The 25,052-nt window shown below is 30.1% G+C and overlaps 2 protein-coding genes and 1 long non-coding RNA gene across 4 annotated transcripts; 1 reads left to right on the top strand and 2 right to left on the bottom strand.

Annotated features, from left to right (window-relative positions):
* Nucleotides 1-1,079: 1,079 nt before the first annotated feature.
* LOC129911164 (uncharacterized) lies at nucleotides 1,080-5,122 on the bottom strand. The gene is made up of 3 exons (XM_055988872.1): nucleotides 4,552-5,122; nucleotides 2,029-2,312; nucleotides 1,080-1,949 (listed from the first exon to the last, which is right to left on the bottom strand). Exons 1-3 carry the CDS (start codon nucleotides 4,727-4,729, stop codon nucleotides 1,140-1,142), a joined length of 1,272 nt encoding a protein of 423 aa, XP_055844847.1. The 5' UTR covers nucleotides 4,730-5,122; the 3' UTR covers nucleotides 1,080-1,139.
* Nucleotides 5,123-5,160: 38 nt separating this feature from the next.
* LOC129911165 (uncharacterized) lies at nucleotides 5,161-23,756 on the top strand. 2 transcript variants are annotated; one of them, XM_055988874.1, is made up of 2 exons: nucleotides 5,161-5,266; nucleotides 23,097-23,756. In XM_055988874.1, exon 2 carries the CDS (start codon nucleotides 23,109-23,111, stop codon nucleotides 23,451-23,453), a length of 345 nt encoding a protein of 114 aa, XP_055844849.1. In that variant the 5' UTR covers nucleotides 5,161-5,266; nucleotides 23,097-23,108; the 3' UTR covers nucleotides 23,454-23,756. The 2 variants fall into 2 exon arrangements, with proteins under 2 accessions (XP_055844849.1, XP_055844848.1); XM_055988873.1 differs by lacking the exon at nucleotides 5,161-5,266 and adding an exon at nucleotides 18,537-18,814.
* On the bottom strand, nucleotides 9,268-10,776 carry LOC129911166 (uncharacterized). Its single transcript, XR_008771604.1, has 2 exons — nucleotides 10,676-10,776; nucleotides 9,268-9,373 (listed from the first exon to the last, which is right to left on the bottom strand). It is a non-coding gene; the product is annotated as an uncharacterized LOC129911166 (long non-coding RNA).
* Nucleotides 23,757-25,052: the final 1,296 nt, after the last annotated feature.

Below are 25,052 nucleotides of genomic sequence, written 5' to 3'. Positions count from 1 at the left end.
GAAATATACGTACACATGTATGTATGTTTTGAAAAAATAAAAATATTATTAAATATAGCAAGATCAAAAAAGAACGTTTTTGTTTTCGTTTATATTATAAGACGCTTAAACTTCTTAAGTTTTTCCAAAACTGATTCATTGAATGTTATTTATTTTTAGTTCTACAAAATCCGTTTTGGGAACAGAGAGGAAAAATATTATTTCGTAATAAAAAATTTCAATCACATAGGTACACAGTTATTATTAATTAAAGCTTTCGTTATTTTATCAGAAGAAATTATATCGGTAAAGCGATATTTTCACTGGTTTTCAGTATTTGATAAGGAATTCATTGAGGTAATTTACTTTATCGCTTTATCCCGTATTGAAATCTATAGTCTTGACAAAAAAAAATATTCAATGTATTTTTGTTTCACAAATGTTGACTTTGAAATCGATTATTTAGAAAACAACTGATTAAAATAACTTCATTTAAGAACTCAAATTAAGCGTACAATTCTAGCTTTTGAAAAAGGTATCACTGATGACTGTAAGTGCTGCCGTTGTTTTTTAATATTTTTTTTTTTTTGAAAATTGTCCCTAAAGGGGGAGGCCAAGAAACTCCCTACCATAATAAAAAATGATTGTATTGAATACCTCTACAAAAAAACGTTTTCAACTCTCGGCGCTTAGGTTATCGTAGTCGAGCCCTGCGTTGATATGAATTTTTTACGAAAAAAAAAAACACGTTTACGGGGGATATCTCGAAAAAATAAGCTAATCCGATTTTGGTAATAACGGATTATTATTGCTGAGGCCTTCAGGAACAAAGCCTCATTTTAATTTTTGTCGTCATTTTAGGTCAACCTTAAACTTGTTCAGGATCACTGTGCTGTGCCGATGTTAATATCAGAAAACAAAGAATATTATTGATTTAAACCCTATAAGATCGGTATTTTTTAACTGGATTCTATTTTTATGAACACACGGGGCAACTCTAGACCATTGTAATCTGATTTTAATTTTTGATTATTAATATGTTATATATTAATATGTAAATAAAAATTTATTTACAAAAAAACAATTTAAAATAAATACAAATTGAACATTTAACGATATTTTTAACAAGTCAGTCACAAAACAATCAAATAAAAAATGACTCATTCAGAACAATTTAGGAAACCATTTTCATAGAACTCCAAAGCCAGATCCCTTATTCGGGAATGATATTCCGGGGTAAGTTTCTGCGTACATTTAAGCTCTTTTCCATCCTGATTTGTCTCGCTTAACAAATCCAAGTTAGGTAGATTATTTACATCGAATGTCACAGCAGGCAGAATCCACATACATATAGCTAGTCCATAGAGGACTTTTTCCTTAAACTCTTCTATAATACTTTGTAAAGAAAAGGATTTCTTAATAGCATCAAGATCTATCCCAATGTCTTGATAGTTTTGTTGATCAATAAGCATGTTAACACGATTGCAATAAGTTTCTAGAATTTTTGCCAGGTACACATCGCGCATATCTCGCTTTGTACTAGTGTAGAGAAAGTGAAGTATGTCGAAAACCGGAGACGTGTAGCGCATTGCTTGCAAGTCAAAGAACCTAACTGCAATTGGCTTTCCAGTTGCATTCTCATCTTTGAACATCATGTTATTTATCCAAAGATCACCATGACATATCACTGTGTTGGGCGCCATTTGCGAGGAAATATTGGCTTTTAATTTTTCAAAAAGTGTCGGTCGTAATATTTCTATAAGGCGAATGGCTTCAGTAAGACAACCATCAGTATTTGAAGTTCTTAAGCTGTTAACAGCTTCATCTATAGCAGAGTCGAGAACATTTTTATAAAATTCTCGAGCTTCTTCACAATACACTATATCACGAAGGCATTCCATCTTTGATCGAAATTCGTAGAAATCAGCACGTTTAGCTCCAATTGAGGCGGCATGCAATCTAGCCAACTCCTGTAATCAAACGAAAAAATCTCTACATAAATTGTTTTAGTTAAGAACAGTTCAATGTACAAAATTAAAACATACTTACTTCCATAACAAGTTTACAATGTTCAAAGTCGAGTCCATGAAGACGATTTCGCATGGAAAAGTTTTGTTCCTTTAAATCTTCTAAAACTATGATATCACCTGCTTCATCGCTACCAGCAAAGTAACATCTGGGAAAGATCAGTCCTGAGGTGGTTTGCCTCTCTAATAACGGAACAACTTCGTTAAATGCTGAAATTTCATTGCCAAAAGCCTCATCGCAACGGTAAAGTTCACGACGTGAAAGGCTTGCTATTTGTCTCTTTACAATCAATGATGTATTTTTTTCTAGGAAAGAGAAGAAACACAAGAAGCTGAAGAGTTTATGTGTGTATGTATGTATTTGTATTTGTATATGCTTAAAAAAAAAATTGTGAGATCAGAGGTTTCGTACACAAAAGGTTCTATTTCTTTAACTTAACAGTTAAATGATACCCGAACATGCCCATAGTATAAAATATGCTCATTTCTTATTGTTTTTCGTACATTAATTGCATAATACTTATACCTATCCGGTTTAAATTGACAAAAAAAACATTGTCAACAACGAATTATGTAAGCGCTTTAAATATCAGGTAAATGCACTTTGTGCTCGTATTTTGTATGCTTTTCATCGTCATCAAATTTCATTTTGTTATTATTTTCGTAACCTAGCTAAAATGTTTAATATTGAGGTAGGCCCATAACCGAGTTAATAAACAAAGTGTTACATAATTATTTGGAATGCTTTGTTTTTTTTTTGTTTTTTTTTTTTTATTTTCAGTAAATCTTCACTTTTGGGTGCTGAATTGAATAATTTAAAATGAAAATAATTAAAACAAAAACAAACAAAAATAAATTGGAGACACACATGAAGAAGTTTTTTTTTTCTGAAGGAACAAGATTTTCGCTCAGACACAACAGTTGTACTCTTCACTTAGAAATATACCTACAACTTAAAAAAAAACGAAGTAAAATTCAATAAAAATTAGATTTTTGAATGAAGATGAATAACTTAACCACTATTTAAAATTCCCAATTTATTAAAATTTATAAATAAATATTCCAATTTTGTGAAATAAATTAGGTAAATTCATAATTTTAAGATATTAAATTGGTGTTTCATAAGCAGTAGAAAAAATACTGCTTTTATAACGCATTTATCCTTGTAAAGTGATATCAAAGAAAAAAGGAGTCCGAAAAAAACACTTGCGCAAATTTTCAAAAAGGATATCACAAAAAAAAAAAAAAACTAAAAGCAATTGTTATTTTACATGGTTTTACAAATCTGATTTGCAGGATCAATTTCTGTTTTTAATTAACTTGGGCTGGTTAAATTTAGTATTGGAATGTAGAGAACAGAACTATACATATGTACATACATAGTTTGCAAGGTAATTGTATCACATTTTGAAAAGTCAACCCTCACTTAAAAATGATTTCAAATTTCGGAAAACCAGCAAGGCAAAAAGGAAAAGTTGTTGTTTTACAAAGATAGTGATATTTAACGAAACCGACACCCAAAAATACAAAGTGTTTTAACTCGAGAATACCATGGTTTTTTCTGTTACAGTGACGTTCTTTTAAATAGATACAAAATTTCGTGTCAAAATTTCTTTCGAGGTTCAATCAAAATCCAAAGAATTTAACGATCATAAAGAAGCATTGAAAAAATTACACGTACAAAAATGTTCACTGTGGCGTATACGTACTTTATATTATTTTAGCCTCCTGAGGCTACCGCCCGCCATCGCATATGATACTTATGTGTTTGTTTTTTTTTCATTTTGTGGTTTGTACCTGACAAAGTGCATTTTATTTCGCAACTATACAAAATTTTCTTGGAGCAATATATTGACTGGACGCTTTTTATTCTAAGTTATTTTAGACAGTATACTTCTAAATAAAGACCTTTTACCAAAAATCATAAATGTAGCATAAAGCCCTGGGTTTCACAATGAGCATAATTAAAAATTAAATTAATAAATATCCAATCACGTGAAGTTAAACTAATTCCATATTTTTTTTTTTTTTTTTTGATACAGACGAATTCTTCTTTCTTAATGCGATTTGTAATTGGTTTTACTATCTTGGCAAAAATATAAATTTTTCAACTTTTGAAATAATTCAAATCTCAATTTCCTGCCATAAAATAAACAAACAGATACAAACACTGGCGCCTCAACTTTGATCCTCTTGTCATGTTGTAGTTAAAATTTCGCATCACACATTTCAAAGAGCTTTTTCTATTTCAGCTGTTTTCTGTTTACAAACATCTTGAGTTCTAAACCATTATAGCATTGAAATAGACGTATGTACATATGTGTACAGAACATTCATACACTATAGATGCAAAATGCATTTTTTAAATAACTCGTTCCGATGACAAATCCGAAAGTGACGTCTTAAAGGCAGTTGCCAAGCCTGACAACCTTGATAATAATCTAAATTGTTACAACAAGGTCACGTGCAAAGCTTTTCAATTAAAAATAAATTAATTGACGACCTTGCATTTGATTTAAAAGCACTACACCAACAGCAAACCTACCGTTCTCGTCAGAATCTCGGCCAATGAGTACGATCCGTTTAACTACTGACATATAGTTGTCACCAGAACTACTACCCGGAGAGCATCTAGCCGATACAATTTTAAACCGAAAAGTGCCAGTTTCGATTAGTTTACTTAATTTCTCGACATCTTCGTCAAACACACTTTCATAGGCCATTACCTCTCGATAAAATCGGATATTCACTAGCTGTTTCTGCAACGCGCCGCACTTGCTTTGGTCTTCCCAATAACTAAACTATCATGATTGCTTAAAACAATAGTGCAGCAAAAAAGCGTTCTTTTCTACCAAAACCCAAATCATGTTCACCGCCAAAAAATTACAGAAAAAAAAAGGAAAACAAAAACAAAAAAAAGTATTCGCACAATTTTGCAGCACTTGACTCAATAAATCAAAACAAAAATGCGATTACGAAATGTCAATTGTTGTTTACATCGATTGCAGTTGCGCTGCACTTTTTTGTTTCCGGAGGTAGTTTTTATTTGGTGTAAGCAAATCTAACACCGACTACGCGACGATAGACACCAAAGCTTGGTCACCGACTAAATGGTGCATCATAAATGCTCGTTGCATAGTCGCGAGCACTCTAGTGGGTCACTTGGTCATGTTGTTGTACGTTCGTAAAATAATTAGATTTTGTCTACGAGAACTTTGGCGAAGGCGCAAGCATGACGTTGACAAGCATTTAAATATAGTGTAAGTGAAGCAGTTACATGTTTTATTGCCTGCATTGAATTGTAAATGAAAACAAAAGTGAAGATGGGGGTGTGCATTTAAGAATCGTTAGCACGTGATTAACATAAATTGACTGTGGTGATGAGTTGACACTTTTATAAGCTTTGAGTTCAAGTTTGCACTTAAAATCATTTCAAATATACTTTAACATTTTCAAAGTCATTATAAAGTTAGAACTATGCCTTTGTCCTTTAAACACTTCATTACTTTCAAGCTTCACAGTCAAGTTCAACTATTTCGAAAACATATACAAACGTATTCTAATACTACCCTCACAAAGCTGATATGTATGGCTATAACGGTCTTATACTCAAGCAAAACATTGATGCACTAACATCATTCAATGTGTGTCAAGGTCGATCATGCATGTTTACCGTATATTGATTGACAAATACATTAACAGAACGTAAACAAATATTCGGCCTTGCACAATGCGTTCAATTTCTATTCAATTGATAGAGTTGCTTTTAAAAAGCTCTAAGCTTTGATAAAAAAAAAGTTCTAAAAGGGGTGTGATACATTTGAATAGGTATACATATAAGCATAGCACGACTTGTAATCTTGTAAAATGCTGTTGACATAATTAAGCTCATTTATAGAAGATGGCAATACATTGTAAAGATTTATGGGAACTGAAGGCAATAGATTGAAACGTTTAATAAAATTGTTCCTGCTGTTTGTACGTAAACGATTTCTTTTAACTTTAGCCCGATTATGACATATTAAATAAGATGAGCTAATTTTCTGATTTTATAATAACTTAAACATTTAAGATCATTAATTGCTAAATATCATTGAAAAAGTGTTTGTTTCCTAACACATCAAGCACGGACTAAAAAATAACACGATGAAAAAAAAATATTTTTTTGTTACGTATACGCCACAGTGAACCTGAAGTGAACCTGAAACAACAGTCATATAATAAATGATATGTGGCTAAAAATTCACTGCTGAAATGAGCCATATAAGTCGGCAATGAACATTTTCTGCTAAAAAATGACAGAAGGTATGTATGTACATTAGGGTGTCTGTTATTTCCCAAAGTGATGTTTTCAGGGGAGACACCCCCCAGATCGAAAGTTTAGGGCCTAAATAAGGGGAAATTAGCAAAAAAAAATTTTTTTGAAATTTTTGCCGTTTTTATAGTAAATAAATATTATTAAATACTTTACCCTTTCTTGTTTGCAACTTTTTTGATGTCATTTTTTAGGTGAATAATTTTTAACAAAATTCAATAAAAATATTGTAAACATATCTTTTGTAGTTCGAGAAAAATAAATTTAAACGTATAAAAACGGCAAAAATTTCAAAAAAATTTAAAAAAAATTAAAATTTTTGATTTATACACAAATTTTTGAATGCAATATTTGAAAAGAATTAAAAACCAATAAAACTGCATTTAAAATTATGTGATAGGTGAAAGCAAAAACTACGAAAACAGCTAATAATTTCAAAAACCGAAATAAAATATTAAAAAAATTTTTAACGGGAAATTTTGAATGTAATCTTTTAAAGGAACTATTTTCCAACCAGAATCAACAAACATTTTAAAAATAGATGATTTAACTCGAGAGAAAAAAAATTGTATGTATGAGTTAAAAATTTCCCATACAAAAAGTATGACCTTAGAGGCACGGGTTAATGACCTCCAAAAAATTAGTTTTTGCTAAATTCCCCGTTTTAGGCACTAAACTTTCGATCTGGGGGGTGTCACCGCCGAAAACATCACTTTAGGAAATAACGGACACCCTAATGTACATATGTGTACAACGACGTTGTTCTAATATGTTCTGAACAGTAGAGTACAGCTTGTTGGTGTTCAGTGAGGGTTTTCTTTTCTTAACTTTTTAAGATTGATATTAATTGACGCTGTCTGGAACAAGATGAAAACAGGTTTACTCTCTTCTTGTTTTTGAGTCAGAAAAAAATTAGAACAGCTTCGTGAGAATTTCAAGTGAGTTTACAGTTACTTTCTGTTTTGACGTTTCTCACGAAACTTTTCTGTCCTGTCCTATTTCTTCGTTAAGACTTTGGCTGCCATGTCGATCGTTTTTGAGCGACTTCTTATGTTAAATATCAGTAACTAAAAAGCTTAGAAGTTAACGAATTAAACAGAGTGGAACCAATAGTTATTTAAACATACTGCTTAAAAAAATCTTAGAATTTTACTGCTATCCTAATAATAATATTCGGCAATATATCTATTTAAAAGGACCATAAATTTCGCTATGGTTGCCCGTCTTTGTAAGTCATTAAAAAGTAACTTAAATTCATGTGTCGCATGTTAAAAATACGTATCGAGACTTGCCGACGATAGATTTTCTTAGAATTTTATAGAATATCCAAATGAAGATATTCAAAAAAGCTTTTAGCCTATTAGCATTAATTTTGAGGATTATGCAAAAAATGTTTCATTCTTAATAATTTTTATCATAAGAACAAATATGTGCGACACAGTCGTACATTTTAATTTAATTTAAAAAAAAATGTTAGTGTTATATTATTCTGCTGGGCTCTTCAATCTTTGTTTCTTGTTACCAATAAAGTGTCGTGGTAAATTTTATCATTTTACCATGTTTGCCCTCGTGAATGATTTTTCAGGGGGAGAGAAAGGCGAGGTGAAGGTTAACAAAAAAAAACTTGACAGGTTTTCTCTGTTTCATAAGAAAACACCTGTTGGTAATTTTTTTTTTAACTATTCCCATTATTTGTTCCTGTTTCAAATGAAATCCCGGTACCGAATTCATATTAGTGTATATTTTTTCATTTGGGCATCGGTTCTATTCAAGCCTTTTTTTTTATCAACGCAATCTAATATTTATATAATTAACTGTCTAAAGCATTACTGAAAATCATGTCTATAATTTTCAGATCTAACCTTCTAAGCTCCCTGGTTATATTAACAACGATTCCATTGCAAAAAAAAATAAGACACAAAAATGGAATTGTATATACAAGTGATTAAATAGAAAATAAAAGTCAAGATTGATCTGATATATATTTTAAGACCTAATTGGTTTCAATGGCGTCTGGCCTTGCAATTTTAACGTATACCTAGGCCGCATCAAATTATTGTGTGTTTGTAAATCTATGTCATAAACTGCGCCACCTTCGGCGAAGTGCGTAGAATAACAATTCGCTCACAAACAGCACAGTAACAATTGGCCACCTTCAATGTAAGTAGTGTAAAGTGTGATAAATCTAGGCTTTAAGAAAATGTTGTCACGGCTAGCGTACAGCTTGTGGGTTATGCCTGTAAAACAATGACGCAAGTTTGTGTAGTTAATTGCACCACTTTTCAATTGATCTAATTTTGAAAACAAAATTTATGGAAAAGCGAAGAAAAGTATTTATTTTATATGTTGAATGATCAATTTGAATAAACAAGTAATATTGTCTGAAAAACTGAAAGAATTAATAGAATTAATACATAATGTCGTACGCCAATAAATTAACTAGGCATACCAATGTTCATAAAAAGATATAAATACACTCAATTGTAATGGGAACCAAGCTTAAACTTGAATTATTAATTTTTCTAAAATAAAATTTAATAGCTCCCGAGTCGGGAAGTATTTTGTTGACAATAGTCTCTAATTAATACTACAGAATATTTCCGTTTGTATCTTAGCTCAAGCTTATAACAGATTATACCAAATCAATCTTCCATAATTCATTGCTCACTGAATTATTCAAATCTGTATGAATTAAACACTTGATTCGTAAATGTGTGAATAACTGAACACTCCATAATGCCTCACAGCTAACAGATTTATCAGCGAAAATATTATTAACATTTACTATTATTGTCATGAACTTGAACACTGAACTGAAGCTTACTTAAATTAATACTTGCTCGAAAAATAATAATTGCACAGTTGATTAGGGCGGACATAAAATTTATGAAAAATTGTTTTGTCATTTACCTTGGCAATTATTGTTACCTATATATTTAAACTTACATTCGTTGTTGAGTGTGAAATGCAATTACCAAACAATATTTATGAACTTTTGACGTTTAACCTTTAAAACATCGGTTTTCTTCAGGAAGTTCAATGGTCGCGGTATCTTAAAGAAATATCAGATCAATAAATTGAGTAAATGTGATTATAAATAATGTAAGTCAAATTAATTATTTTCACACCTTTTTTTTAAATAACACGTGTATTACTGAATTTGGTTGGTTATATCATAGCCTCATTAAAAAAAACTATTATTGCTGTGAAATTTTGGCTTTTTATGGTTATTTAAATCAAACTTTAAGTTTGACACTTAAGGCCATGTACATGTATGTACCTACATAAGCTAAATTAAAAAAAAATACAAAGAAATTGGTTAAAATTAAATTTTATACAACTTGTATTCAACACTTATTTAGAGTTTCAGAAAAGCGAAGTAGGTATACTGAAAACAATGACTAAGCCTTATATTCTGAGAACAGGGGTGAGAGACCTTCTCCTCTTGAACTTGCAAACCTCATCGAATACTGGCTATAACAATCATGCGGACTAAAATGTTTTTTGGAAAGTCCTAATTTCAAGTACAAATTTTTAATTTTTTTTTTGGCAAGGGGTACCTACCCTTAGGATATATTTTCGAAAAAAAAAATTGTAATTTTTTTACGTGAATGCATACACCGAAAAATAAACCAATATCAATTTAACATTTTTTAAATATCAAATTAACATTTTTTAAAAATATCAGCAAAAAATGCTCTATAAAATGTGATTTATGATAATTAAAATATTAAAATAATATTTTTATTATCAGGATGATATTTAAATATCACATTTTTGAAATTTTTTTTTGATATTTTACTATCAATTTTTCATATCAATTTCTCATTCCAAGTTATTGAAAAATATTAAATAAAAAACTCTAAGGGCCAATCTATTGAGCCTCCATTAAATTTTGAAAGTTGTCGTTTTTGTTAATCTATTCACGTCTTTAAGTTTCCATCATTAAAAAATCATTTTATTCACTCTGCTTTAGTTAAAGTCTTTACTTTTAATGGAAACTTTAAATTTAAAACTCCATTAAAAATATCCCAGAGATTTTTTATTAGCTACGATTTGTCAAATAAAATATATTTAAATTTGAAGATTTGAAGGATAAATATAAAAACACAAAAATGATGGCCCGTAAGTATTTTGCAGCTAAAACGCCAGGCAAAAACCCACAAACGGTGTTACGATATACCAGTGCAAACCAAAGGCTGAAAAGATTAGGATTACGCAGCACACAGTACACATAAAAAGGTAGTATCTTCCAAACTGATATTGGTCGCCAAATTGTCAAAACATGACAATTTGGCGACCAATGTCAGCTACCGAGTTCTTAATTAATTTAAATTACCGACGAAATACTCACAAAAACCGAAAAACCACGCACACCACCAATTTTTTAACAATTTCCGCGAAGAAACATGAAGAAATTTTGTTATTTTTCAATATATAATTTTTTCAAATGACATTTTATAAATAAAAACAAAAACAAACTTCCTGTTTACTGCGATTGAAATATAAAAATTAAAGAGCGACCTGACAGATTCGTGCCCATTTTTGACAACGTTCGGAAGATATTACCTTATTATAGCTGCGTTCCTTTGGAAATATTTATCTACTTTTTAGTACTTAAAACTACTTTGATCTACTTTGCTATACTGAAAAAGTAGTTCAAAGCAGCTTTAAGTACTTAAAAAGTAGATAAATATTTCCAAAGGAACGCAGCTTATGTGTACTGTAACGCAGCATCTCAACCCTGATTAGTTTCACCAGTCGTGTAGATATTCTCTGTGCTCTTCTGCGCTCTGCGAAGTGGATAAGAAATGCATTAATTTCTTTGAATTTTGTGTCTATTAAAAATCTCAAATAAAGTGTTGTCCATTTAACCCTCATACCCATAGATTCAAAAATGTCTGGCAAGCCTATAAATATATTCTTGTCTGGCGAGAGAGATATGCCAGAAGTGAACCTGAAGCAATTCATCCCTATAACGTACATGTCGTTTGAACTAAAACAACACAAAAACGACTTGTTCTGTAAGCCAAAATTACCAATTACCAAACGTTGGTATTATGGAATTGATTGAACACATTTTCACCATCCAATTTTTCCATATTCATGCATGTTTTATTCAATTTTAATTGTTAACTGACACTGAAACTTTGTTTAATAAAATAATAAATGAAATGACATTTGACGCTAATGAAGATTGAATAAATAGAAATCCTGTTTAAAACCTCAATTTGCTCTAAAAAATTCCTCTTAAAAGGTCGAATTTGGTGTTTTAACTAAAACGACTTTTAAATTTAATGCTCAATTAGTTAATGATGCCAAACTTCAAAAAAATCCTTAAAAGAGACTGAATTAAACGTATTTGGTTTTTAATTTTTAAATTCCATTTTTTAATGGCGATTTAAGTTTAATGGAGAGTCAATAAATTGGGCCTAAATACAAAATAACACAAATCGTCGGCCTCATAAGGAAACCTTGTAACTCCCAAAATCAAAATTTTACAGGGGAGACGAAAGAGTAAAGAGATTTCAGAGTAGTTGGGGAGAAACGGGCTGTGCGAAATTTGAATTTAAGTGTATTTAGAGTTTTCGGAATGACTTCAAATTTTCTGGGTTGCTCGGCTGGCATTCAAAAGTAATTTTCGAAAAAAAGTGGAGTTAATTCTAAACTTATCTTATCTTATAAACAGTCATTCGAAGAAAAAAGTAAACAGTAGGTAACCCAGACAACTCGATAGTAATCATAATTCTAGTTTATTCTCTTTCTTCCTGGTCGATTTACAATACCAAGGTGAATAAATTGTTCTAACGCATTCAAAAGAGTTAAACATTCTCTACATTAATTATGATCAAAGCTTACTTGGCTTTGCTTTGGCCTCTGGGAGTTTCATTACTTTGAGTTCATAAATAAAATCCAAGTAAATCAATGAATATAATAAAAAAAAATCCCCTTTCAAACCTTCACCTTACATTTTTATGTAATAATTAAAATAAATTTTCAAAGTTTAAACACTAACTTACGCATTGAATGAAAAAAAAAAATTTAACCAAACAAATAGCACCGGAATATGAAAACGATGATTATAGTATGGAAGGACAATATTAATTAACGATCGTATTAATAATATAGGTATGAAATATTGAAAAGTTGGCAATTTGACATTGTTCGAAAGATTATAAGTTCTTGAGATTTTTAAATCACTTCCGAATCTCAAAAGGGCTCTGTTCTATAAATCAATTAATAACTCTTTGGGGTTATTCATAGCTTTGCACCCTAATCCCGTTATTTGTACTCTGACTTTTCATCTGCTTTTTGTCTTTTAACCCAGTTCATGTCCTTTTGAATATAAAAAATAGATTTATCGTTTACCTACTGAACTCAATAAATACCATAAATAATCTTAACCAGCAGCAAAAGAAACACTGATAATACTCATGTTTTTCAGACTTCATTTATTGATGTAGATCACCTCGTGATATAATTTGAATGTAATAACACCACTACATTTAACAGAATCCTTCCAATGAATGCATGTGTATGTACATAATTTGAATTCATTTTTCAACTTTTTATTTTCTCTTTTTATTGATTGAAGAAAATAAAAAAGAAATAATTAAATTTATCTTGTCACCATCATCTGCTTCCCTTGTTTGCAAAGCCTATAAGAGCCTAAAGTTGTCTAGCTGCAGGGAAAAAATCACCAAACTGGAAAGTATACAGCTACAACAGCCAGCCAGCCAGCGCCTCTGATGCAGCTATAAGAAAAGGGAAATATCTCTGGTGAAGTGCCATTGCATCGCATTACTGCAATGGGATCATTTTCACTTTCATTGGGTTTCCGAGTCGCGGCCGAAAGAAGAAATAACCAGAATACCGGCTGTAGTGCGTGTAGCGATCGGGCTTCCGGATTGTTTTGCAGCATCCATGGCAACCGATCGATGTAGAGTGGTCAAGCGAAACCGGTAACTAGAGCTCTCTGACACCTTTCCAGAGTAAAACGTTAGGTATATTTTTTGAATTTTTTTTTTTAATTTTTATTATTATTTTTATTTTTGCATTACATTTTGGTCTTTTGAAATTATTTTATATTTTACGCATTCACTTTGGATAAAATATCTTTCTAACAGGTATTATGTAAGGATGGTCTGATGATTTTGTTGGGGAGGAAAAAAATGTTGTAATATGGGTGGCTAACATTAGTTATTTCGTGAATTCATTAAATTAAACTTGAACTACTTCATTTTTAGTGCTCTAAAGCAATAGACTGCTTGTAACAAATTAAAGTTTAACAAAAAGTATGAAATATTCAAAAACAAAAAATAATGCATGCAACAATTGTTCAAATAAAAAAAATTAATAAAAAGATAGCTATACTTTAAAACTAATTTTCGATTCATGAATTTGTGAATTTACCTTTCAATAGGTTTATTTTTTTTTTTTTTTCAATTTGCTCTTTTACACTTTATATAGGTTCTTATCAAGTTTTATATGTGTCCTTGTTATATCTAACCTTACATTTGATTTACATTTTATTTCTGTTGGTTCTACAATCAATTTTGCATTTCAATCCCAGATTAAGATTTTCTATGGAAAAAAAGTAACGTATACGTCGCAGTTACCCATACTTATAAAATTAAATTGATTAAAAAAAATTGTAGTTGGAAATTTTTCTTGAATCTTAAAGAATCGGTACCTCAAGTCAATGAAGACTTTTACTTGGAAGTCCTCAGAAACAGCTCCGATCAGGAAACTGATCTTGATGTACCACAAAGAAGTCTTCTCAGTCTGATTTTGTGTCATCTTCAATCTAATTGAATTCATTGAACTCAGACTTGTGGTTGTAGTTGGATGCATATTTTACGACCACTAAACTTTAATACAACAATTCACAACTAAATTGAAATAAAATATTAAACAAATGTAATACTTTGATTTTCTCTGTTTCGAGCTGCCAAAACTATTAATTACCTTAATCTAATTGACTTATTCGCCCCTTCTAGGAAACTTTGTATACCATTTATCATAAGCCACCGAAGATAAATATTTTATTAATATTAAAGGTGTGTTTTTTTTTTTTTATCTGAAACAGAAGGTCACATTAAATTCCATTCAAGTTGTGTACAAAAGTTTATTTGAATGAGTCAGAAATTCAGAAATATTTTCAAACTATTTACAACTTGAATAATAAAACTTTGCAGACCAAATACTAAATCAAGTTTTTTTGTATCTTTTCTTAGCGCCACATTTGTATCGATTACATTCAATCATTGGTTGCACGTCCGGTATAGAAAACAAATTCCAGCAACTCTTATAGCTTATTGGTAAATAACCGTGTTAAGCTCATAGTACGATTCCTTTATGGGTTGGTCTTGGTTTTTTTTTTTTTTCAAAATGCTCTTAAGACATTTTCCTCGACACTGCCATTGACACCACTTTGTTTGCTTTTTGTTTTTTTTTTCTATGATTTTTTTGTTTTAAGGCCAAGTAAATCATGACATTTTTGGTAGACAAAATATTTGAGTAAGTCATGTGCAACATGTGCGTCATGGTGGTCAAATTCATACGAAATACATTTTATGGTTTTTTCATCTAGTCGAGTATTTTAATATAAGAGGTACAAAATGTTAGAATGTAGTACGTTCAATTTGGCACGCATAAGCTGTCAGCATTGTAATACATTTATACCCAAATAAAATTTAATTAAGTATCTACTTTCAAGACCTCATAATATGTCATTAAGATGACAGTTGGCGATACACTCTTTTACTAGATCACAAGACGGTACGAAACATTAACCTTGAGGCACTCCTACATACGAGTATACATTCTCATTCTTTGGTTCACAGAACTGATCCATGAATATAAATGATAAAAGCGGGCCAAAGGCTAATTGGATAATGGATAAGCTACCACAACTATATATACATACGTATATATGTATTTTTGAACGTATTTATATGTGCGTAAGATTTAATCGTTGTGACGTCTAATTGAAACTTATGATCTTGAAAAAATGCATGCACTGCCTCCTTCTAACCATATTTTTTCAATTCAATTCTCTTCCACACGTTCAAGTAATGGAGCTATTTAATCTGATATCATATGACTGACTTGTTCATGTCCAAGCTCGGTGCACTTGCTTGGTTAAGTCTGTCTTTTTTAGTTTAGTAATTGTCTATTTATGAACTATTGAAGTACCTACTGACAGAAAAACTCAAAACAATTAAGGGGAATTTCTGCAGTGAGGTTTGTTGAAAGCAACAATATTTTTAATACAAAATTCTATCTTATGGAAGAGTTTTGGGAAAATAGATTACTTGATTTAGGATTGATGTCTAACGTCGTAACTTTTACAATACCTAGTCCAGTTAAAAGTTCCGTTACATGTGGAATAATTTGTTAAAGATATAGACAAAGTATTCAAATCTGTTTGCGTTATGCTGCATTTTGAGAAAACGAGTTCAAAGTATCAAAGATGAGAGTTTCAACTGCTTAACATTTGTTTATTAATTAATCTGTATCACACACAGAAAAAAATAGACCACATAAAATAGAACAAAAACAATAACATTTCTCTATGGTTTTCATCCAAGAAGGAAACCTTATTAAAACTATTAGGTTTTTCTTACTGTTTTAAAATCTGCACTTGAAGGGTTTTTCCAAGAAAAAAAAAAAAAACGATGAATAGGCCGGGAATCGAACTGAACTTTAAACAATTGGGTTTTCTTTATTGTTTTAAAATCTGCACTTTAAGGGTTTTGTCAAGCAAAAAAAAAACGACGACCACTCCGGGAATTAAATCATTAGTCGCATACTACCTGAACCAACCTGGTATACAAATATTGATCGCGATTTTTGTTCTAGTGCCAAGTTGACAAAAAAAAAATGAACTTTTCACTCGAATTTTAAGAATTTTTTTTTTTAGAATATGACATGTATGAATAAGATGCAAAAAATTGATAAGTAAGGCTTTGTTAACTTAACCTGCAACAGGTATGCATTTTAAGCAAATATTCGTTCAAAAAACGTCAATTGTGTTATCGCGTAAAAGTGCGAAATGTGGGATCGGGTCAAAATTCTGGCTTCAAAATTCTGCTTTTCAAAATTCTGCTTTTTCAGCGAAAATTCTGTTTTTCAAAATTCTGCTTTTTTTCTATTCTGTTTTTCAAAATTCTGCTTTTTAAAATTCTGCTTTTCAAAATTCTGCCAGCATTATATTTGAACAAAAAAAATTCTTCTAATTCTGTTTTTTTTTTATTGAATATGCGCTGGCTAAAGAAAAATACACCTCATCAATGTAATTCAACATTGGTACTTTCCTAAATTTTTTACTTGCTCAATAGGGCAAGTATTGGTTTCGTGTAAAAAAAAAAATTCGAGGTTTTAATCAAAACTAACATTACGATGATGGAGAAGTCCGAAAAAGTGGTTTTCGTCATGACGTCCGTCGGTCTGTGCGTCGGTGCGTCGGTGCGTCGGTGCGTCGTCACAAAAAGCTGTACATGAAGCTGCAGCCTAAACGGGTTGAGGGATTTTCTTGAAATTTGGTACAGATGATTTTTTTGTAATTTCCAAGGTTGGTTTTTTTTTGTTTTTTAATATCTCGCTTTAAACGTATACCTCCCATACAAAGTTTTGGAGTTATTGCAACTTTCTCGAAAACGGCTCTAACGATTTTGATTAAATTTAACATACGTAATGCTGTTTGCAGTTCTAACATAACTGCGTTTTTAGTTTTTCTCAAAAAATGCGGATAGTGAAAATATGACATTAACTCTTTTTTAAATCGCGAATGTCGGCTCTTCCCGTACATCTCAATAAAGTTATTGCAATTTTCTCGTAAATGACTCTAACGATTTCGATTAAATTTTACACAAGTAATGTTGTACGTAAATCTAACGTAACTGCATTTTTAGTTTTTCTCAAAAAATACGGATAATGGAAATATGACTTTACATTTTTTTTATCTTTGATGTCGGCTCTTCCCGTACACCGTTAATGAGTTATTACAATTTTCTAGACTAAATTTGACATACATAATGCTTTAAGTGATTTTAATATATGTAGCTAATTGCGTTTTTTGTTTTTGTCAAAAAAACACGAGTAACAAAAATATGGCGTAACAAAAACTAAAAAAAAATAATTTCGTATTTTTGCATTTCTTATGAAATTCCTTAAAAAAATCAAATTTTAACTAATTCAAAATATTTTTTTTTTTAATCTTTGACATAAAAGCTACTTTTATCATAAGAGCAAGTACGTGCGGCCCCAGTCGTGCATTTTATTTATTTAAGTGTCGCAAATATTTTTTGAAATGCATATACTGACTTTCTTTCAAATAAAATATGTATACTAATTGGAACCGATGTTGTATATTCCTTTTCTTATTCAAATTTTTGAATATTCATCTTTATTTGATAAATTAATAAATTTTTAGTTATTTTTGGAAATGTTTAATATTAAAAACCTTTTCTTAATATTTTCAAATTTATTCATTTATAAAACAAAAATTAATTCGCATTTAAAAAATGTGTGTAAGTAATCAAATAAGCAGATAATTTTTCAAAAAGATGATTTTACAGAATTCTGCAAAAAATTAAAAAAGGGTTTGGAAAATGTTTAAAAGCGCGCGCTTTTTAACATTTTCCAAACCCTTTTTTAATTTTTTGCAGAATTTTGAAAAGCAGAATTATGAAAAGCAGAATTTTGAAAAACAGAATTTTGAAAAACAGAATTTTGAAAAGCAGAATTTTGAAAGCAGAATTTTGTTAAGCAGAATTTTGAAAGCAGAATTTTGACAAAAGAATTTTGACCCCGGCAGAATTTTGACCCCAACCCGCGAAATGTTAAAGATGGGACGCAGATTCGTGTTACGAATTTGTACTATCAATCTATCTGTACGACGCCGACGGCTTCTAAACTCCGATTGTCACACTGTTCGAATTTACTATAGCTATAGCTATTTTTTCAATATTATCGGCGCTGAGGTTTCAATATTCAAGAATAGTGAACAAGAAAAATTCACTAATTTATATTGTTCTGGTAAAATCCACCTTTCTGCAACTACAAAGAAGTTAATTGCATCTACCATGCTTCTCAGCATTGTTTTTGTTGTTTATTGTTTTACTTCGATTTCAGAGAGTTTGCCTATGGCTTTAACATTACAGTTGTTGAGACTTGAGACTGTTGCCAGTCTACAGAGTGACTACAGACCACTTGCACCACAGCACAGAAACTCAACTACGGTTGAAAAGTTTCAAATATTTGTAACCAATCACTATACCAATTCACCATAAAAGATCGTCGTCTATCGTTCAGAATGCCAGTTGCTTAATAAACGCGATCGTGTCCAAGGAGTTAGTCGATTATATATATTTTTATTTTGGTTTTTAATAAGAGTAATTTTTCATTTTCTTGCTACCGAAGAGAATCGTGGTTAATATTTAATTATATGTTCTGCGGATCTTAAACCATAAACCAGTGATTAGCTAGTGTAAGTGAATCTTTTATTTAGTGAAGATGCGAACCAAAAAAAAAAAATCCCACTTATAGTGACTTTACTGAAATTTGTTGATGAATTGAAAGGCGGGCTAGATTAAAAATTAATATCACGATTTTGTTGCGATTTCCACTTATGTTGCTTTGAAAATTTTTAAACAGTTTAATATATGTTAAAAGACAAATTTACCTTAAACAAACAAACAACAAAAAACACGTTATCGGATTGTGTAATATTTAAAACATCTCTTGCAATTATTGTGAATGAGTCTTTGTGTTTTGAATGCTATGAGAGTTGAATGCTATGAGAGTTGAGAGTGTGACTTTAAGTGGAAGTGAATTCCAAAGTTTATTTGCATAATGTGGGTGACCTTCAATGTTGCTGGCAAAATTGCCTACCTATAATGATATAGGTATTGTGAGTTTTTTTGCGGAATGGTGGTAGACTCAATTTTTTTTTTGAAAAAGATAAAAAAAAGAAATAGATCAAAGTCGAATGCAAATGAATGAGTGGTTGCGGTTCGAATAATTAATGTTAAAGTATTCAGTGACAGAATGATTGATTTTGTTTGTTTTAAAATTGATTTAATAAATCGGGGTTTTTAACATAATAAAAACAAACAATGAAAACAAGTCTCGTGACTCTTGTAAAAATTAAAAAAAAAAAAAAAAAACTTAAACCATTAAGGACCTCATTACATTAGAACTAACTATCTATTAACAACTATTCAAACATGTGACGTATATAGTTTTTAAAGAATTTGTGTTTATACATAACCAGACATTTTTTGTGTTTAACACAATCCAAAGAAAATAACGAGACAAATTTTAAACGAAAAGTCTGTATTCAAATCAGTTCAGTTAACTTTTCAGAACTTGTTCTTATGCATGTTAAATGGATCATAGTTCAACTTTTCTTAAAGTGATGTTTTTTCCAAACGTGTGATTTCTGCTTATTACAAATTAAAACTCTCACCAATTTTGAGTCCTACGTGTTCATTTTATGATTTTTAAATTTCCCCAAATATTTTGATTGTAAAGTTTTTTTGTTTTAATTTCCTTCACATGATCTGAACTATTAAGCTAGCATTGAATAGAATAGGTCTCGTAATTGTGTCTATCTGTATATATGAGCTACGAAATTAACAGCTGAAGAATAAAAAAAGCTGAATTGTAAAAAAAAGCGTTTGCTTTTATAATTCAATATTTGAAAAGAACGACATTTTATTCTTATTCAAAGATGAACTCTACGAACAAAAATTAAATCTTTGTTTGAAAACCGTAAGGATTTGAGATGAACAAAAGTAACCGATTTCTGACTGCTCATACTATGGTCTAATTCTGGTTGGACCATAACTTATGGGATATAAAACTAACTAATTGCCCAGTTTTGTGTGTTTTTTCCGACTTCCAAAAAGGAGGAGGTATTCAATTCGTCTGTATTTTTTTTTTTTTTATGTTTGTTACCGCATAACTTTGGACAGAGTCAATCAATTTTGATAATTCTTTTTGTATTGGAAAGCTAGTGGCTGCAGTGTGGTCATTCAGTTAAAGCCATAGGAACTATTAAAAAAACCATAAAACCCCGTTTTGAATCATGGAAGTTTTGTTTTTCGGTTTTTTTTGTTGATAAAAATGATTGTTTTTATTGATAAGTATAATGCTTATCATAATAAAAGTATTCTGTAATTTGGCAGGAATTAAACAGTTCCTAAGCTAATATCTTTAATCAATTATGTATTTATTAATTTTTGAGATCATCTTGAATTTGAACGATGCAAGTTCCCGGTTCCGGTGCCCTTAATTTTATATTTTTTTACTTTGAGATGCGTAAAATTAGTGATAGAGGTGGTGGGTGATACAAAAACTATTTGAATTGGGTAATGGGAGGATTTGGAAAAATTGAAATTAGTAACAAAATACACCCTGTGAATAAAATCTAATACATTGAAAATTTTACGAAAGTGCTGGTATATAATATTTGAATTTTATTCTCAAAAAACACCTTCTAGCGTGAAAAATTAAAATGGATTTTCTTTATTTATTTTATGGTATTGTATTCGATTCAACATAAAAAAAACTTGAACTTGAAATAATATTTCTGATTGCATTAACATACATTTTCCAGCTCGATCAACGATACCAATTATAAAGATTCATGAAAACATTTTTCTGACCCTCCTTTAAAAAAAAAAACAATTTTGAACTTTTAAACAAATTTTTTTAAGAAAAAGCTTGCAACTTTAAACATGGAAGAATATGGTCTTTACAATTAAAACCAGCTTGTCAAATGTTTTTGTTAGCACGTTTTTTGGCTGAAAAAAATCTCTTTTGTTGAAGAATTTTTTATGAAATTTCAGGTTTAAGTGTCGATTGATAACTTTAAAGATTTGAAAATTCACCTTTTTTAACTCACGTTGCATGGACGTGCAATATTAAATTTGTAAGTTTTAAGGGTCACAACATTTTTTATTTTAAAAATGGTAGAGTTTAGATAAAAATTTTGTTCAACGAACTTGTGGCTGAGTTTTTTTTTAACAAAAAATGTGATATGTGTTTTTTTCTGAATTCCAGCAACTAAAAAATAAAATAATACTCCATACATATATGTATATGTATGTATATTTTATGATTTTTTTTAATGTTATGCTTTTCCTTTCATCCATTTCAAGTTCAATCTATTAATTTAAATCTCATTAAATTAAGCACCTTAAATCCATTAACTTTAACTGTAATTTGTTCATTTATATTTTCCTCACTTCACTGTTTTCAATTATATATTTTCTATTAAATGTCTATATTTATTTGAGTCAGAAAGATATAAAACAAAATCAAAACAATAATACATAAACATTGCACCTGAGTTCCGAACTGGGGGTTAATAAATTACTTTTTAAAAATTATGACAACAATTTTAATACCAAAAATATCATCACGCTGCCGATGGCGTTTTATATTTATGTACATGTATACCTATGTAGTTGTATTTCTTTTCTTGTTCGAAAAAAACAAGTGGATACTCATGTCGAAATAAAATGTTCAATGTTACTACCTACTTGTACTTTCATTGACTTGCTTCTGGCAACCACTGACTATAAAAATTACTTAACAATAAAAATTCGAACAGTCAAGTGTTGCCGCTTAATTTTTTGTTTTGCTTTCATAGCTATTATTTTTTCATAATTACGATTACGAGTTATTGTGGTGTTGATTACTAAATTTCAACCAGAAAAACTTCTAAAAATGTGTCTTTTTTTTAACATAATGTAGGAAAATCAGAATTTGATCAGTTTATTGTAGAGATTTGATACTAGGCATATAAAATTGGGTTTCTTCCAAAATGTATTTAGTTTAAAATATACGTAAATATAGTCAACTATCAATTAACTTTTCAAATTATCCATAGAAAACATCTTTCAATTTTCAGAATTTAATTTGATTTGACTCTGCACGTCTGCACCAAAAAATAAGACGGCAACACCTTTACCCGAAAGTGATTTTACATTCATTAAACTGTCACTTTTGATCGCCCATAACGATTCATTTTGTTTACGCATTCCGACCACGAGTTATGGTGATATATGTTATAGTCTAAACAAAGCATACATTTTTTGATAAAAACTCTTGTAATACATGCAACATGGTGTTAGGTTAACTACACCTACTCGTATCGTATCGCAAAATCATATCTTACCTACTGACATGTATTTTGATGGAAGATGAACGCGTGTTGATATGGCGCCAAAAGGCTTTTGTTTGAATAATAAAATTTATTACTATGCGAATTTTATTATTGCAAATTAAAAAAATGTTACGTATACGCCATACATTTGGAACAAAACAAATGTTTTTTTTTCGTACTTTTTATTCGGTTGCACTTGCGCTTGCATCAGTTTTGTGGTAAACCATAAAACCCCAGTCAATGTTGTAAGAGTTGATGAGCCTTTTGGGAAGAGAACTGAAATTGCAGTTAAAGTAGTATTGTTTGTTACGATCCGGTTTAGTTTATAGATACTTGGGTACTTTTAGATAGAAAAAGATCTTTGGTTCAAGATCGTTAGAGTATGGTTAAGTTGACATTGACCTAAAAGTTTGTTTATAAGCTTTAACCAATAATTTGCATAATAACAGTAAAAACATAATTTAACAAATTATGAAACTAAAAAACAAGAAAACCTAGATTACATTGAAATTATTTTAATTCTTTTACAGCATAAATGTGTTTGTACCAAACTAAACTAATATTGGTTTTTGTATCATTTTCTTTTTACTTTCAGACAAATTAAAAAATGAAGTCAACAATTATATTCCTAACCTTTGCAATAGGACTATCTAGTGCTCAATTGTACTTCCACCAATTTCAACCACTTCAATATCAACCTTCACAACGCCATATTAACATTCAACCAGATTTGGCACACAAATCTGTCGTTGAGAATGCCATTAGAGAAGCTCAACTTCCACCAGAACTGACGAATAATTTTTATAAGAACCCCCGTGTTGCAGCTGCATTGGCCAAAGAATCATGGCTAACAGATAAGGAAATGCCAGTATTCGATAGGGAAGCCGAGAAAATTCCACGAGATATGATTTATAAAATTTTCAAAAATGCCGGCTGGGTTAGGAGACGGTAGAAAAATAAAAAGTGTGAATCATAAAAATAAAATTGAAGTCCTAGTTCATAAAAATAATCCGTATACATGCAAAATACAAGTTTGTTAAACATCCTCATAATTTTACTGGAAAAATGAAACAACCTTACAAAATTAAAGTGATAAACAATTATTATTATCTTGTGGCTAGAAAATATTGGAAAAATCTAGTGAGAACTTATTTTTTATTTATATGGACGATATAATTAAAATGAATTTGTTTTTTATACAGGTATTATTAAAATAGATTAAGTATTAAATTTACGTTAGAAATTATTTTTTTTTTATATTTATTTACGTTTTTTTTATAATGTAGTTAAGTTTTTTTTGATTGAATTTGTAAATAAATTGTTTTGTGTTAAGTTTGAATAACAAACAAATTATGTTGTTTTTATTTCTTAATTCTGCTTCCTTTGCTGGTACAACAAAAAGGTTTATGAAAGCGGTACAGGTATCGTGTTTCGTAATCCTGTGGTTAATATACAGGGTGTCCCAAAAGTAATGGATCAAACGAAGTATGCTGATAGGCCAACTTTAGGGCTCTCAGAATTGGGTAACTTATTCATCCCAAATCTTTACGGTTTTCGATTTAATGCAGTTTTTGTGAAATTTCGATAAATTCCGACTTTGCAACAGTATTTTGCTTTCTCCGCTCATAATTGATTTTTGTTTTTTACATTTCTTTCACAAAAACATTGCCTAATAATAAGGAATAAATAATTAATCAAAATATTTTTTATTTCATTCGCCATTTTGCTGCAAATTAATTAACAGTTCCATGATTTATAAAAACTAAATTTCATACTTTTATTTCAGAGCAACACTCTGAAAAAAAAATTGTATGGTGTGACTCTGGTTTATTTTTTTGAAAACTTGCCGTGTTATTGCAGTTTTCAAAAATGTATAAAAGATTCCAAAGTTGAAGTTAGAACTAAAGATATTACAATTTAAAAGCAACAAAACAGGGTCTTTCAAAGAAAAATAACAAAGGAAAATAAACAAATTTTCTCGACTGTTGTTTGTTTATTTCTTTTTAAATAAAAGCCTCGATTTTTGTTTGTTATTTTGCTCTGAAAACCTCTGTTTATTTGCATTCAAATGTAATATCTTTCGTTCTAATTTCATCTTTGAAAACTTTTATACATTTTTGAAATCTGCAATAACACGGCAAGTTTTCAAAATAATAAACCAGGGTCACACCATAAAACTTTTGTTCAGGGTGTTGCTCTGAAATAAAAGTGAGAAATTGAGTTTTCATACAACATGGAACTGTTAATTTATTTGCAGCAAAATGGCGAATGAAATAAAAAATATTTTGATTAATTATTTATTCCTTATTATTAGGCAATGTTTTTGTGAAAGAAATGTAAAAAACAAAAATCAATTATGAGCGGAGAAAGCAAAATACTATTGCAAAGTCGGAATTTATCGAAATTTCACAAAAACTGCATTAAATCGAAAACCGTAAAGATTTGGGATGAATAAGATACCCAATTCTGAGAGTCCTAAATTTGGCCTATCAGCATACTTCGTTTGATCCATTACTTTTGCGACACCCTGTAGGTGGACATGGACACACTG

This window comes from Episyrphus balteatus, chromosome 2 (assembly GCF_945859705.1).
Source record: "Episyrphus balteatus chromosome 2, idEpiBalt1.1, whole genome shotgun sequence".
In the NCBI taxonomy this organism is placed as follows: domain Eukaryota; kingdom Metazoa; phylum Arthropoda; class Insecta; order Diptera; family Syrphidae; genus Episyrphus; species Episyrphus balteatus.
The sequence above is the reverse complement of the archived record's forward strand: the minus strand, read 5'-3'. Positions and strand labels throughout refer to the sequence as shown.